The 15,056-nt window shown below is 43.3% G+C and overlaps 1 protein-coding gene across 1 annotated transcript in view; it reads right to left on the reverse strand.

Moving 5' to 3' along the window:
- Positions 1-15,056, reverse strand: part of LOC133620409 (uncharacterized) — a 30,604-nt gene that overhangs the window by 13,980 nt on the left and 1,568 nt on the right. Inside the window, exons 2-6 of the mRNA XM_061981890.2 lie at positions 14,286-14,472; positions 9,329-9,432; positions 5,709-8,270; positions 5,437-5,642; positions 5,246-5,362 (exon numbers count right to left, since the gene is read on the reverse strand). Of these exons, the coding sequence (XP_061837874.2) occupies positions 5,275-5,362; positions 5,437-5,642; positions 5,709-8,270; positions 9,329-9,432; positions 14,286-14,469 (3,144 nt within the window). The 5' untranslated portion in view covers positions 14,470-14,472 and the 3' untranslated portion in view covers positions 5,246-5,274. The remainder of the gene's footprint in view (positions 1-5,245; positions 5,363-5,436; positions 5,643-5,708; positions 8,271-9,328; positions 9,433-14,285; positions 14,473-15,056) is intronic.

Below are 15,056 nucleotides of genomic sequence, written 5' to 3' on the forward strand. Positions count from 1 at the left end.
CATCAAGGTATATATTGACGCTTACATAGGTCTGGTGATAATGTTCCCTTTTAACAACTAAATTTGTCGTGTTTATCATCGTGACGTGATGCTGATGTTGGCATCAAGGTGATGCAACCAAGAAATCTCCCCAAGATTGACGGACGATCCTGTTTAATGAGGTTCGATTCTGTTTTGGGGGGCGTAACGCTCAGATTAAACTGTAATTATATCGCTAGCAAACAAACACGGTGGTGGTAAAATAGTCGTGATAATAAGACATGTGTCATTAAAATGTGTACTTGAATGAGCGTGTTTAAAACAACAAAGCCTGTGGTCGATTTAGGACTTTGGTGCAGACTTCTTCTATTCTGAGAGCATCCTGTTAACATTAACAATCTTTGCGGTTCTGGGCTGAATTGAAACGTGCGAATCATCTCAATCAAATTTGCATTCCTCGTCTTTACTTTTCTGCCAACATGCGTTCTCAGGGCCGTCCGACCGCTTTCCCGCTAAATTGACGCCATGTCGGCGTCCCGAATTTCCCACGTTCGTTTTTACGCTCGCTTTGCTTTTTTTCCGCTTGGGAGCCGTCGAGACGCGGCGAGGAAGAAGACGCCGGCTGATGGCGTTCAGTCCCCGTCCGCCATTACGGCGTAGTTTAGTGTTGTGATGCGAGGAAGAAGCTCAGTCGACCCAAGCCGATCCACTGCCTGGCGTGACCCCGCCCCCTTCCCCCCTGTTGGCCCCGCCTCCAGCATGGGCAGCCATGAAACTCTGGGAATGCTCCGCCTCTCTTACCCGAGCAACTGTTTTTATTTCCATTTGACGTGGTGTGTGTTGTGTAGCTTTTGTTTGCCCCCCCCCCCCCCCCCCAAAAAAAAAAAAAAAAAGACTTTTGTTTTTTTAAAACCCTTCAAATTGATGCTGCTTCTTTTTGTGCTCCACTCTGGGTGGGCCTGGTGTGGCCTCGACAGCTTGTAACGCTTCAGTGTGTAATGTTACCATATGCCTTACATGTTTTCCAGGACTAATAAAAAAAATGCATAACAAAAGTAGTTTTTAGTATTTTTTTTTTAATATACACATCTCCTTATGTGTACAACAAGGCAACATTCCAATAATAAAGGCAATTATGGGTGTCCCGATACAACTTTTTCACTTCCGATACCGATATTGGAGCCTTGAGTATTGGCCGATACTGACATTAATCCGATCCGATATCTAGCACAAATCATACATACTTTTATTGGTTGGTATTGTGAAATGGTAGTGAAATTACTCAAAGAAAAATAGTAGGCATGAAAAGCACTAACTTATTTATTATCAACCTAATGACAGGCGTAAGTAGTCTAAGTTGAAGTGGAATGGTAATTTTTTTGGGGGGGGCCACAATAAGTCATTTCATGATGCGGACCCATTTGTTACTGGATACTTTCTAATACGCTTCTGCCATTGAGAATTTGTATGTGTAATATAATTTTTTTATACTTTTTTACATAAACAAATGTGCTGTTTTACACTGCAATACTGGTCAATTAGATACTTACTATGTATGTCTAGCTTGTGTGCTATTGTGTGCTCAGCGGTTGCGTAGCTGCTAGCGCCTATTAGCCTATAACCCAGCATGTTGACATTTTGTGAACGACTCGACTACATACCCCGTTTCCATATGAGTTGGGAAATTGTGTTAGATGTAAATATAAACGGAATACAATGATTTGCAAATCATTTTCAGTTGAATATGCATACCTGCCAACTTTTGAAATCAGAAAAACCTAGTAGCCAGGGTCCAGGACAAAGTCCTGGTGGGGGGTTCAGGCTTCGCCCCCCGACGCAAAATGATTATTAGCATTCAGACAGGTTAAAATGTTGCTAAAACCTTCACTTTTCTATCAGTCACAGTGACTTTTCAAAACAAAAATATTACAGCAAAATCATATGGGTTGATTGACATGTTTATTCTGTAAGCTAACTTCAATAGTTTGAAATTATTTTGACAGTTAATGCCAGTTATCCTGTCAACCTTTCACAAGACTTCAATTTGTTAATTGAAAGTATAAACAGTATAAACACTTTTTACAGTAAACAAATGGTAAAACAGTACTAAACAATTCCATTAAAAAAAAAATTGGTGTCATTATTAACTTTCTGTCCAAGCTTGTATAATCTACTGCCTTGTTCAATTGTATAAAATATTCTGTGCCAAAAATTCACATTTCTATCACAATTATCATACTGTAAACATGGTAAGCTAACTTCATTAAAATTAATAGTCCTGTCAATAGCATGGAATTACAATTCAAATGTAGTTTTTCTGTAAGCCTTTCAAAAGAATTCAAAATATGAAAAATTAATGAAAATGAATTTAAGCCATCAGACACTTGAAAAGTGGCACATCACATCTCTAATGTAATCATTTTAACTTTTCAACAGAAATAGCACTGCAAAAATATTAAGGACATACTTCTGTATTTTGGTAGTTATGCTGTCAACATTTAACAAGATTTCTTCAACTTGGACTTGAAAGCATAAATAGTATAAACACTTTTAACAGTATAACAGTACTAAACAATTCCAATAGATAACATTGGTGTCATTACCTTTTTGTGGCTAAAATCCGAAAAACGTTGAAAGTTTTCCACTTGTATCGCTAGCAACGGCATTAGACTTGTGTTCTTTTGTCCCAACGTGGTCTTTTACATCGCTAATTCCTCCGTGTCCGATCGAAAAATCTTGTCTGCACAAGGTGCAATTCGCGTAGTTTTCACCCTTTTTGGAACGGATCATTATTCCCGGATAGGCTTTTGAATATTCTTCACGGAATGACTGCAGTTTTCTTTTCGGTTTAAGACTCATTTGCGATTTTTCTCCGGCTGATTCCATGATCGTTCGCTCGTTTGGAAACAATGGCAACAGTTGCCTCGTGCTTGGCAGCGGTGCTATAAATAGCCTCGCGCATTTAAAAAAAATTTTTTTTTTAATTAATGAAAAAACGTATTTTTTATCACTGCAACCGTAACCCGGAATAGGTTGATGAAAACCGTACTAATTACGGGAAAACCGGAGTAGTTGGCAGGTATGAATATGCTACAAAGACAACATATTTGATGTTCAAACTGATAAACATTTTTTTTTTTTGCAAATAATAATTAATTTTAGAATTTGATGCCAGCAACATGTGACAAAGAAGTTGGGAAAGGTGGCAATAAATACTGATAAAGTTGAGGAATGCTCACCAAACACTTATTTGGAACATCCCACAGGTGTGCAGGCTAATTGGGAACAGGTGGGTGCCATAATTGGGTATAAAAACAGCTTCCCAAAAAATGCTCAGTCTTTCACAAGAAAGGATGGGGCGAGGTACACCCCTTTGTCCACAACTGCGTGAGCAAATAGTCAAACAGTTTAAGAACAACGTTTCTCAAAGTGCAATTGCAAGAAATTTAGGGATTTCAACATCTACGGTCCATAATAGAATCAAAAGGTTCAGAGAATCTGGAGAAATCACTCCACGTAAGCGGCATGGCCGGAAACCAACATTGAATGACCTTTGATCCCTCAGACGGCACTGTATCAAAAACCAACATCAATCTCTAAAGGATATCACCACATGGGCTCAGGAACACTTCAGAAAACCACTGTCAGTAACTACAGTTGGTCGCTACATCTGTAAGTGCAAGTTAAAGCTCTACTATGCAAAGCGAAAACCATTTATCAACAACATCCAGAAACGCCGCCGGCTTCTCTGGGCCCGAGATCATCTAAGATGGACTGATGCAAAGTGGAAAAGTGTTCTGTGGTCTGACGAGTCCACATTTCAAATTGTTTTTGGAAATATTCGACATCGTGTCATCCGGACCAAAGGGGAAGCGAACCATCCAGACTGTGATCGACGCAAAGTTCAAAAGTCAGCATCTGTGATGGTATGCGGGTGCATTAGTGCCCAAGGCATGGGTAACTTACACATCTGTGAAGGCACCATTAATGCTGAAAGGTACATACAGGTTTTGGAACAACATATGCTGCCATCTAAGCGCCGTCTTTTTCATGGACGCCCCTGCTTATTTCAGCAAGACAATGCCAAGCCACATTCAGCACGTGTTACAACAGCGTGGCTTCGTAAAAAAAGAGTGCAGGTACTTTCCTGGCCCGCCTGCAGTCCAGACCTGTCTCCCATCGAAAATGTGTGGCGCATTATGAAGCGCAAAATACGACAGCGGAGACCCCGGACTGTTGAACGACTGAAGCTCTACATAAAACAAGAATGGGAAAGAATTCCACTTTCAAAGCTTCAACAATTAGTTTCCTCAGTTCCCAATCGTTTACTGAGTAGAAAAGGTGATGTAACACAGTGGTGAACATGCCCTTTCCCAACTACTTTGGCACGTGTTGCAGCCATGAAATTCTAAGTTAATTATCACCAAAAATGATTCCCGGGTGTGGCACCGCTGCTGCCCACTGCTCTCCTCACCTCCCAGGGGGTGATCAAGGGGATGGGTCAAATGCAGAGGACAAATTTCACCACACCTAGTATGTGTGTGACTATCATTGCTACTTTAACTTTAACTTAACTTAACTTGATTTGCTGTTGTTTGTTTGACCTTGCAGATCTATATTTTGTGTTATGACTTGTTCTGCTTTTCATTTTGTGTTTGTCTTAAAGTTCTGTTGCTGAAAAAAATACTTTTTAGCCTTTTTCTTGAAGTAAATATATATGGGTCGAAATTGACCCGTAACACCATAGATGTTACTTTAGTTAAAATTATTGAAATGAAAAAATAAATAAAACACATTTATTCAAGACATGTGTTCTAATACCCCTCAGTAATAGTCAGGTAACACCACAACCTTTTATTTATTTATACGATTTTCTTGAGGTTAATTTTACAATTTTTTTAATTGAAATCGAGTTGTATACTGACAAAAAAAGGCCCAATGGCCCACACCAAAAATATTAAAACCAATATTTTCATGGATAAGGAAGCCTAACAAGGTAACCAAGAGATGAGAAACAAATTGGATGATAGATAATTGTTTTTAGTGTATTTTATAGCTGATTTAAGACATGGGTCAAAACCGACCCGTTAACATAAGAGATGGTAACAGAAAGCTAACACAAGAGGAAGGTTAAAAAATATGTATTTTACGTTGGATGAACTCAACCGCATGGTATAAACATAAGATATTTTAAAAGTATGCTGTTATACAAAGTATTAGCCAACTTATACTCTGCGGCTGATCACACAGTGCAAAGAATACTTGCCAATGTTTCTTGCTGGACTCAAAGACGTGTCAGGATTTGGCAGCGCGCTCTCCAATCCCCACTGAGGTCAAGACGTCGGACAAGCGTTTCAAGTACGAAGAATCCGGGTAACCGTTCCTGAAAGGGGCGGGATAACAGAAAAAGATCACACGCTTGTGGCGACCTGCAAATGACCCGCTTTTCATCCTCACCCTGACCGGCCGCCCTGCAGGCTGGTCTTGTGCGGGATGGCGTCCCAGGCGATTTTCGAGCCCTTCTTTTTGATCACGGTGAAGGTGAGGCCCCGCCTGAAGGCGTCCTCCAGCCTGGGCAGCAGCTTCCTGCTCCTCTCGCAGTCGGGGAGGAAGGCCTCGAACATGCCGCCTTTGAAGGGTTTTCCGGGGGAAGGGTGGGATTCCTGGCGATGAAAAAGGAGATGAGAGTTAAACAACTTCCTGGACGATGAACAATGGACGCTTTTCACCTGCTGTACGCCATCAGGAATGAGGTAGGTGATCTTGATGGTGGTGTGCTTGCTGTGACCAGGCAGGCTTAAGTTGAGTTCACTGTAGGTTATCTTTCCTCGGATGCCCGCCGGCACCATCTTCGCCCCGCTGTGGCAAACCCTGCAATGAATGTGCACGGCGTCCAGGCACTCTGAGCACATGACTGCCCCACACTCTGTCCTGCTCATCGAGGTGCCGCTCTCTCCGCACATGCAGATACCTTCCACCGGCGCCTGACGAGTGGGCTCGGGTTCCTGGAGCGGTTCACTCTGGGTGCCATTAAAGCGTCCTTTTGTGCACGTCTCCTGCGTATGCCGATCCACAACATTTGGACTTTCCCATTCATCTTTCGTGACCTGGTCGGTCCTGGTTGCAGTTTGATCCACAGATCCGTTAAGGAGCTCTGTCACAGAATGGTCCTCGTGGTTTGAGAGCCTCGCGTTGGTTGAAATCACAGATTGGGTCTGCATCTCATTGCCCTTGTTTATTTGCCTACAGGCATACGTAACAGGAGTAGAGGCTGAAGTAGAGAAACTAGAGATGGCGGTAGAAGCTAAGGCGGATGTCGAGGGACTAGATGCGGATGTTGAGGAATGAGATGTGAATGTTGTGGGACGAGAGGCGGAGGGACGAGAGGTCGAGGGACGAGAGGCGAAGGGATGAGAGGCGGAGGTCGAGGGACAAGATGCAGAGATCGATGGACTAGAGGTGGATGTAGAGGAACTAGAGACAATGGTAGAGGCTAAGGCAGATGTCGAGGGACAAGATGTGGATGTCAAAGGATGAGAGGCGAAGGCTGAGGGACCAGAGGTGGAGGTGGAGGCTAAGGCAGGTGCCAAGGGCTGAGATACGGAGGTAGACGGACAAGAGACGGAGGTCAAGGGAGTAGCCGCATCCTTAATATCAGTTTGGGTGCCGTCTCCAGAGAACAGATCCCGCAGCGAAGCGCCCACCTGAGCACACAAGCGCTTTGACCCGAGTAGATACAAGCTCCTCTTCATCACGCGGACGCTAATCTTGCTGAAGCGTTGACCCACCTCCGTGCAGCAGGCCTGCAATGTCTCGTCTTTAGGGTCCGTGATGCCGAGCTCCGACAGGCGGAGCTCTTGTACACAGAAATCTGTGGCCAAGCTGTCGATTAGTTGCTGCAAACCCTGCTGGCATGAGGCCATGGCGGACGGCTCGGCTCCACAGATAGAGATGGTGGTCTGGACACCGTTGCTGGGGGTTTCATCCTTGATCTGGACGTCCAGTGTCAGGGCTTTAACTTGGGTGCTGTAGGCCTCCACCATGTGGTGCCACATGATGGTTGGCACCAGCATCTCTGCGTGGTAGAGCTCCTGATAGTCTTTCTGGGTACTTAAGCTAGAAGTCCTGGGTTGCAGTGCTGAGGAGTCCTCTTCAGTCTTCGGGCCTCCCTGCTGAAATGCTCCACAAAAACTTTGAGTTCTCTTCGGTGCAGTTCCTGGACCAGACGATGGGGTCAGTGTCGTTCTGAAGTGGAGTTCTCGAACCACTGAGTCGTTTTTTCTCCTCATTGATGGACTTGTGTTGCCGTCCTCTGATGCTACTTCTGTCCTAACATCATGGACCAATGTCAGGCCGGAAGACGAGGGCCCTGGTGAAGGTAAGTCTACAAGTGGAGTCAATCCGGAATCTTTAGGGAAAGCTGCTAAATGATACATTTTGCTGCTTCTGTGTCCTCTCTGCTGTCCTGTGATACCAGAAGATGCAGCTAGGTGCTCCTCGGTGGCTGACAGGGGATAAGATGGAAATCTTAGAAGACTTGCGATGTCTTCTTTGTTCCCTCCACTGTGTTCCTGGAGAAGAAACTGCTTGGCCTCGGACACATCAACGCGGTCGCCGACGATGTAGACGTTGCAGTCATCGTCACTGAGGAGGAGCTTGGGGAATTGGACACCTATGGTCTCCATGGCCTGCCTCAAGCCTCCTCTGGGGTTCAGGTCAGTCTTGCTGAGCTGAGTTTGGAAGATCTTCTTCTCACTCTCCTGGTAAAGAGAGCTGATAGCCTTCCTCGCACGCTTGATGCGCTCCAGCGTCTCCTCGCTGCCTACTACTACGCTCAGAAACAAGGTGGTGAGCCCCTCATTAGTCACATCCACAACCTCGACGCCGTACTGGCTCTGAATGCGCTGGTATTCCTGGCCCCAACGTTTCTGGAGATACTGGAAGACGTCTGCATCCACCATCAGAGAGAAGTCCTCTTCAGATGCTAGAGGATTAAAATCTTGTTTGTCTCCTCCTTCTTTATGGTTCTTGATTGGATCTTTTAAAAGAGGCGTGTTGACGGGTTGGCCTGAGCCTGTTAATCTCGCCGAGTGCAGCCCATCAGGATTTCTGCCCAGCAGCTGTGCCAAGGCAGGCTGCACTTTGGAGTAGGCACCCCGCAGTCTGCCAAACTTCTTGCTCAAGTCGCAGCTCAACTCTACGTCTGGGTGGTCCTGCTGAAGACGCGTCAACGCACTTCGACCCTCAGGAATCTGGCTGTAGTCCACAGTTGCTGTAATGCTTAAAATGATCTGAACAGGGACAACAAAATATATAATTATTTTTGTATCAAATGTCTGACTAAATTATCAGAGGCATCTTTAGAATAATTGCTATTAATTTAATCAAATGTAGATTACAGTGGTGTGCAGCAGAACTGCATCATTCTGACAGTGGTTACAAGAAGTCATCGATTTATGAAATACAATAATAAGAACATGAACTACAAAAATTAGTTATACATGTACAAAAGAATATGAAAACAATTTCTTACTTTTGCGCACTGAAAGGGGCGTGGCAGAAACTCAATAATGAGACAACTATGCTACTCAGTAATCAATAGGAGCAGACCATCGTTATCCTTGATGATGGTCGCAGTGTTTGAGGCAAAATTGATTAGGCTTTTTCCACTTTGAGCATTCTACCGTGTTTAATTTCCCTTGACTTTTACTTTCCTTTTCTTTGAAACGCTACCATCAGAGGAGTCTGCCTCATACTTTGGAAAATGTTATGTCTAAAAGAACTAAAGTAAGGTTGTCTTTCCTCAGTTGTAGCGATGCCCAACTACGTATTATTTGCATGTAACTAATTCTATTTTTACAGTGATATTAATTCATGGGAGTCCATTTGAAAAAATATTTGGACTATCAAAAACCAAAAAATGAACTGGAAATCCAAAACAGAAGGGAATTCTGTTTTGGATTTCATATCATTATTATAACATCTAAGATGTTTATAATAATGATAAAAAATAATGATAAAAATATATATATAAAGAAATATGTAGTATATAGGTGTATACAGTATATACATGTGTGTATGTATATATATGTGTATATGTGTGTGTATGTATTTATATATATATATATATATATATATATATATATATATATATATATATATATTTATATATATACATATATATATATATATATACATATATATATATATATATATATATAATATATATATATATATATGTGCTATTATTTTAGGATGATGCAATTCACTTCAACAGCACTGTAACAACAATAGTAAATGTAAAAAAATACAAAAATACTATTAATAAGCATGCAGCTTCAAAGGGCACCTTGTCAGGATGCAGCCTGGGTCGATACTTGCTGACAGAGAGCTTGTACTCCTTCCCATCCACTTTCAGTATGTGTTGGCCGTGTTGAATGACTCTCTGTGCCACTGGGAGACAATCAGTGACATCTATTTGAGTACTTCCACCGCTCACCACCCCACGCACGCACACACACACTCGCACACTTCCCCTTAGTGTGAACTATCATCCACCACAGTAGTTCTCAAACTTTTTACACCAAACACTACCTCAGAAAACACTTGGCTCGCCAAGTACCACCATAATTAGAAACATTACATGGCCTTAATAATCATTAAAAACCAGGCAAAGGTATTATTTAACAAATATATTTAATATTTTGGCCACTGTAACATTACACACAGCTTGAACAGTAACACTGCGTTTGGATATTTAAGTGATTAAGTGATTGTTTGGCGTGGTAGAGGAGTTTGCGTGTCCCAATGATCCTAGGAGCTATGTTGTCCAGGGGCTTCTATGCCACCTGGTAGGTCTCCCAAGACAAACAGGTCCTAGGTGAGGGCCCAGACAAAGAGCAACTCGAAGACCTCCATGAATAGACCGTATCAAGGACCCTGATTTCCCTTGCCCGGATGCGGGTCACCAGGGCCACCCTCTGGTGGGGCTCGATGACAAGGCAACGTGAGTCCACCCTCCAATGGACTTACCGCTCATAGAAGGGGGCATAGAGGTCGGGTGCAGTGTGAAATGGGCGGCAGCTGAAGGCAGGGCCTTTGGCGCTCCGATCCTAGGCTACAGAAGCTAGCTTTTGAGACGTGGAACGTCACCTCGCTGGGGGCAAAGAAGCCTGAGCTGGTGCGCAAGGTGGAAAAGTTCCGACGGGGTATAGGCGGACTCACGTCAATGCACAGCAAGGGCTCTGGAACCAGACCTCTCAAGAGGGGATGGACTTTCCTCCTTTATGGAGTTGCCAGCAGTGAGAGGCGACGGGCTGGGGTGGCAATTCTTGGTGCCCCCCGGCTCTAAGCCTGTATGTTGGAGTTTAACCCAGTACTCTCCGCCTTTGGGTGGGGGGTACGGGTCTTGACTGTTGTTTGTGCTTATGCACCAAACAGCGACTAAGATTACCCGCCCTTTTAGATTCCCTCGAGGGAGTACTGGAGAGGGCTTCCTCAGGGGATTCTCTTATTCTGCTGGGTGACTTCGACGCTCACATTGGCAACGACAGTGAAACGTGGAGAAGCATGATTGGGAGAAACAGCCGCACGGATCTGAACCCCAGTGGTGTTTTGCTATTAGACTTTTGTGCTCGTCAAAGATTGTCTATAACAAACACCATGTTCAAACATAAGGGTGTCCATATGTGCAGTGGTGGAGGAGGATGCCGGATAGACCTGGCAGGCCCAAACGCATTATGAGGGTCTGCTCGGAACGTCAAGCAGAGTCTCCCGTCAGAGAGTTTCAATTCCCACCTCCTGAAGAACTTTGAACATGTCACGAGGGAGGCGCTGGGCATTGTGTCCGGGGGTGGATGAGATACGCCCAGAGTTCCTTAAGGCTCTGGATGATGTGGGGCTGTCTTGGTTGACAAGACTCCGCAGCATTGCGTGAACATTAGGGGCAGTACCTCTGGATTGGCAGACCGGGGTGGTGGTTCCTCTCTTAAAGAAGGGGAACCGGAGGATGTGTTCCAACTATCATGGGATCACACTCCTCAGCCTTCCCGGTAAGGTCTATTCAGGTGTACTGGAGAGAAGGCTACACCAGATAGTCGAACCTCAGATTCAGGAGGAGCATTGTGGTTTTCGTCCTGGTCGTGGAACTGTGGACCAGCTCTACACTCTCGGCAGGGTCCTTGAGGGTATGTAGGAGTTTGCCCAACCAGTCTACATGTGCTTCGTGCTTCGACCATGTCCCTCGGGAAGTGCTCTGGGGAGTGCTCAGAGAGTATGAGGTATTGTAATGTTTGATTGTGGCGGTCCCCTCCCTGGACCTGGTGTCAGAGCTGGGTTCGCATTGGGCAGTGAGTCAGATCCGTTTCCAGTGAGGGTTGGACTCCACCAGGGCTGCCCTTTGTCAGCAATTCTGTTCATAACTTTTAAAGACAGAATTTCTAAGCGCAGTCAGGGCGTTAAGGGGATTCGGTTTGGTGGCTGCAAGATTATGGCTCTGCTTTTTGCAGATGATGTGGTCCTGATGGCTTCATCTGGCCAGGATCTTCAGCTCCCACTGGATCGGTTCGCAGCCGAGTGTGAAGCGACTGGGATGAGAATCAGCATCTCCAAGTCTGAGTACATGGTTCTCGCCCGGAAAAGGGTAGAGTGCCATCTCCGGGTTGGCGAGGAGATCTTGCCCCAAGTGGAGGAGTTCAAGTACCCCGGAGTCTTGTTCACGAGTGATAGAAGAGTGGATCGTGAGATCGACAGGCGAATCGGTGCGGTGTCTTCAGTAATGCAGACACTGTATCGATCTGTTGTGATAAAGAAGGAGCTGAGCTGGAAGGCAAAACTCTCAATTTACCAGTCGATCTTCGTTCCCATCCTCACCTATGGTCATGAGCTGTGTGTTATGACCGAAAGGACAAGATCACGGGTACAAGTGGCCGAAATGAGTTTCCTCCGTTAGGTGGCGGGGCTCTCCCTTAGAGAGAGGGTGAGAAGCTCTGTCATTTGGGAAGAGCTCAAAGTAAAGCCGCTGCTCCTCCACATCGAGAGGAGCCAGATGAGGTTGTTAATGCGTCTGGTCAGGATGCCTCTCTAGGGAGGTGTTTAGGGTATGTCCGACCGGTAGGAGGCCATAGGGAAGACCCAGGACACAGCTGGCCTGGGAACGCCTCGGGATCCCCCGGGTGGAGCTGGTCGAAGTGGCCGGGGAGAGGGAAGTTTGGGCTTCTCTGCTTAGGCTGCTGCCCTGCGACCCGATCTCGGATAAGGGGAAGAAGATATATGGCTTGGTTGTGGCTTGTGCAGCCCTTTGAGACACTTGTGATTAAGAGCTATATAAATACACTTTGATTGATTGATTCTTTGGCGTACCACAGTTTGAGAATCACTGATCTATTTCAAAAACCGCTTCCTGATGCTTTGCAAATGTGAAAGGAAAAAAAGGAAGAGAAAGGGGGAAATTGCGAGGACAACAGGGGGTAAAGATAGAAAGACAACAACAACAACAGAACAGCATCAGCAAATACAAAATGTGTTCTTTATACTAGAAGAATGCAATGTTACATGAAGATAAATATATTGACAATTCGACGACATATTACAGCTGTGAAGAAAGCTGATTCATCACAGATGAGGCTCAGGGGAATATTATCATCCAAACTTAACGAGGTTGTTGATTAAAAACCAACAACAAATGCAGTTTGGGCATGTGGACGACTACTGAAAAAAATTATACAATTATGATTTTTTTAAATTGTCATTTTACAAGTACACATTTGTAACATTGTTTGAAAAATATTATTTTTTAATTTTTTTTTATAACCATTACAGTATTTTTTTTTTTAATGTATTTTTGTAATATTCGAATATTCTCGTAAAAATGTTTGAATTCAAAAATGTTTTGACTTTAATCACAACTTCATTCATTTTTTTAAAATTCTAAATTGGGACCCTAAGCAACATTTCATTTTGAGCCCCTCATTATAAAATGTCATTTTTTTTCCATTTGTAACATTTAACAATTATTTTTATACTTTTTTTAATCAAACCAAAATGTAATTTGCTGCATGTTTTGTACTAAAAAAATTATGATAAATCAGTAAAAAAAAAAGATGTACAAAATAACACATTTAACATAATCCAAACATGAATTGACATATCATTCTGACACATGCCAAGCTGAACCCAGTACTTCTGCTTACAAGTGCAACACTAACACAGGAAATGTGCCATTATTTTCCTATCAGTGACAGAGCAGGAGGAGGCTCTGGCATGCATTCATTTTTATTTTACATGTGCTTCTTCACGCAAATGAGGCCCCCCACAGATCACAGGGCCTACGCACAGCATATTTAGTTTTTCGTTGTGTTTTACTTTTGTAGCTGTAAGTAGAAATGGTGCCGCTGAAGTGGCAACTAGATGCATCAGCGCTTTGCTCTTTAAATGTAAGTTATGTTTTTTCATGTAATGTCTTTTAAACCTATGTGTTTTTTTATGTTTCCCTCTTGTTTTCATGTCTTTATCTTTTTTTTCTGGACTTTCTATCTGCAAGTCTATCCTATCCTATCCTAAAATATCAATTAATGAACGACATTTGGAATTTTACAGCAAAAATAGTCCAAGCCTCCTTCTGCTCCGTCACTGATAAGAAAAAATAGGATTTATCTCACAATGGGGAAATGACGTGGTTGCAGTGCAGGTTTTTAGTCAATGAAAGACAAACAATTAGTAATAAAAACTACATATAGTGTACTAATATGTATAGATGAATAAAAAATAAAATACAAAAAAAATGTAATTAAAAAAAGTGCTGCATGTTAGTGATGGCGTGGAAAGATATATCAATTAATTTTATGGTACATTTGTTGTTTGCTCTAAAAAAAATATACAGTAAATGACTGAACCCCATGAGTTCATTTTAGAAGAAAACATGCATCCAATGAAATTCTAGTGGGATTAAAAATTCCTAAATGCAGAGGGGTTGTTAGCTGAGAAGCTTCTCAGTGTAGTGCGCGCTTCTTCACGCTAAACCAGGTCCCCACCCACAGATCACGGGGGCCCGCGTGATCTTTGAGCACTAATACACACGTTTTGGTGAGGATCCGAACATAGGTGCGTGTACATTTTGGTGAGGATCCGAACATAGGTGCGTGTACAATCGAGGTATTTGGACTTTCTGCTGTTAAAGCCGGAAATTTGTAAGGCAGTGACCAACCCCATCCAGCAGAGGGAGCTACACTAAAACACCATATCACCAATTTCCAGTGTTTTGACCTTGCTGTACTCTACCGGGAGGCGTTTTACTGTCACACACTGACCTGTGCTGTCTTCAAAGTGGACCAGGGCGGAGTCGGGCTTCTTCTCGCTAATGGCGACGGTGTCTATTTCCCCTCCTCCATTGCTGGACCGCAGGAAGTGGACTGAGAGTTTGTCCATCAGCCGCTCTTGGTCGATGTCTGTGGGCAGACCGCTCACCCTCACTGTCCTGCTGTCCTCTGCCATCTGCTGGGGGACAACACAAACCTTTACAATCACGGCAAGGACATTTTTAATTCATATTTCTGATACTTATTTTGGTGGTGTACCTAATGTTGTGGCCACCGTGACTGTTTTCTCAGTAAAAAAAAATTTAAAAAATTCTGTGTGATACACAACGCAGAAACTGTCTATTAATTATTATGAATACATACACGTATGAATAAAGCAGGTTTGTTTAACCAGGGGTGTCAAACAAACTCCTTTTAGCTCAGGGGCCCCATGGAGGAAAATCTATTCCCAAGTAAAATCATGGCATGATAACTTCAAAATAAAGATAACTTCAGGTTGTTTTCTCTGTTCAAAAATAGAACAAGCTCAATCTGAAAACATAAAAATCATAGTGTTTTTTCAAAAAAATGTTACACTTACATGTTGCGGTTAATAGTACCGTATTTTTCGGAGTATAAGTCGCACCGGAGTATAAGTCGCACCTGCCAAAAATGCATAATAAAGAAGAAAGAAAACATATATAAATCGCACTGGAGCCCAGCCAAACTATGAAAAAAACTGCGACTTATAGTCCGAAAAATATGGTAGTTTATTTGTCGTTG

Source organism: Nerophis lumbriciformis, linkage group LG24 (assembly GCF_033978685.3).
Source record: "Nerophis lumbriciformis linkage group LG24, RoL_Nlum_v2.1, whole genome shotgun sequence".
In the NCBI taxonomy this organism is placed as follows: Eukaryota; Metazoa; Chordata; class Actinopteri; order Syngnathiformes; family Syngnathidae; genus Nerophis; species Nerophis lumbriciformis.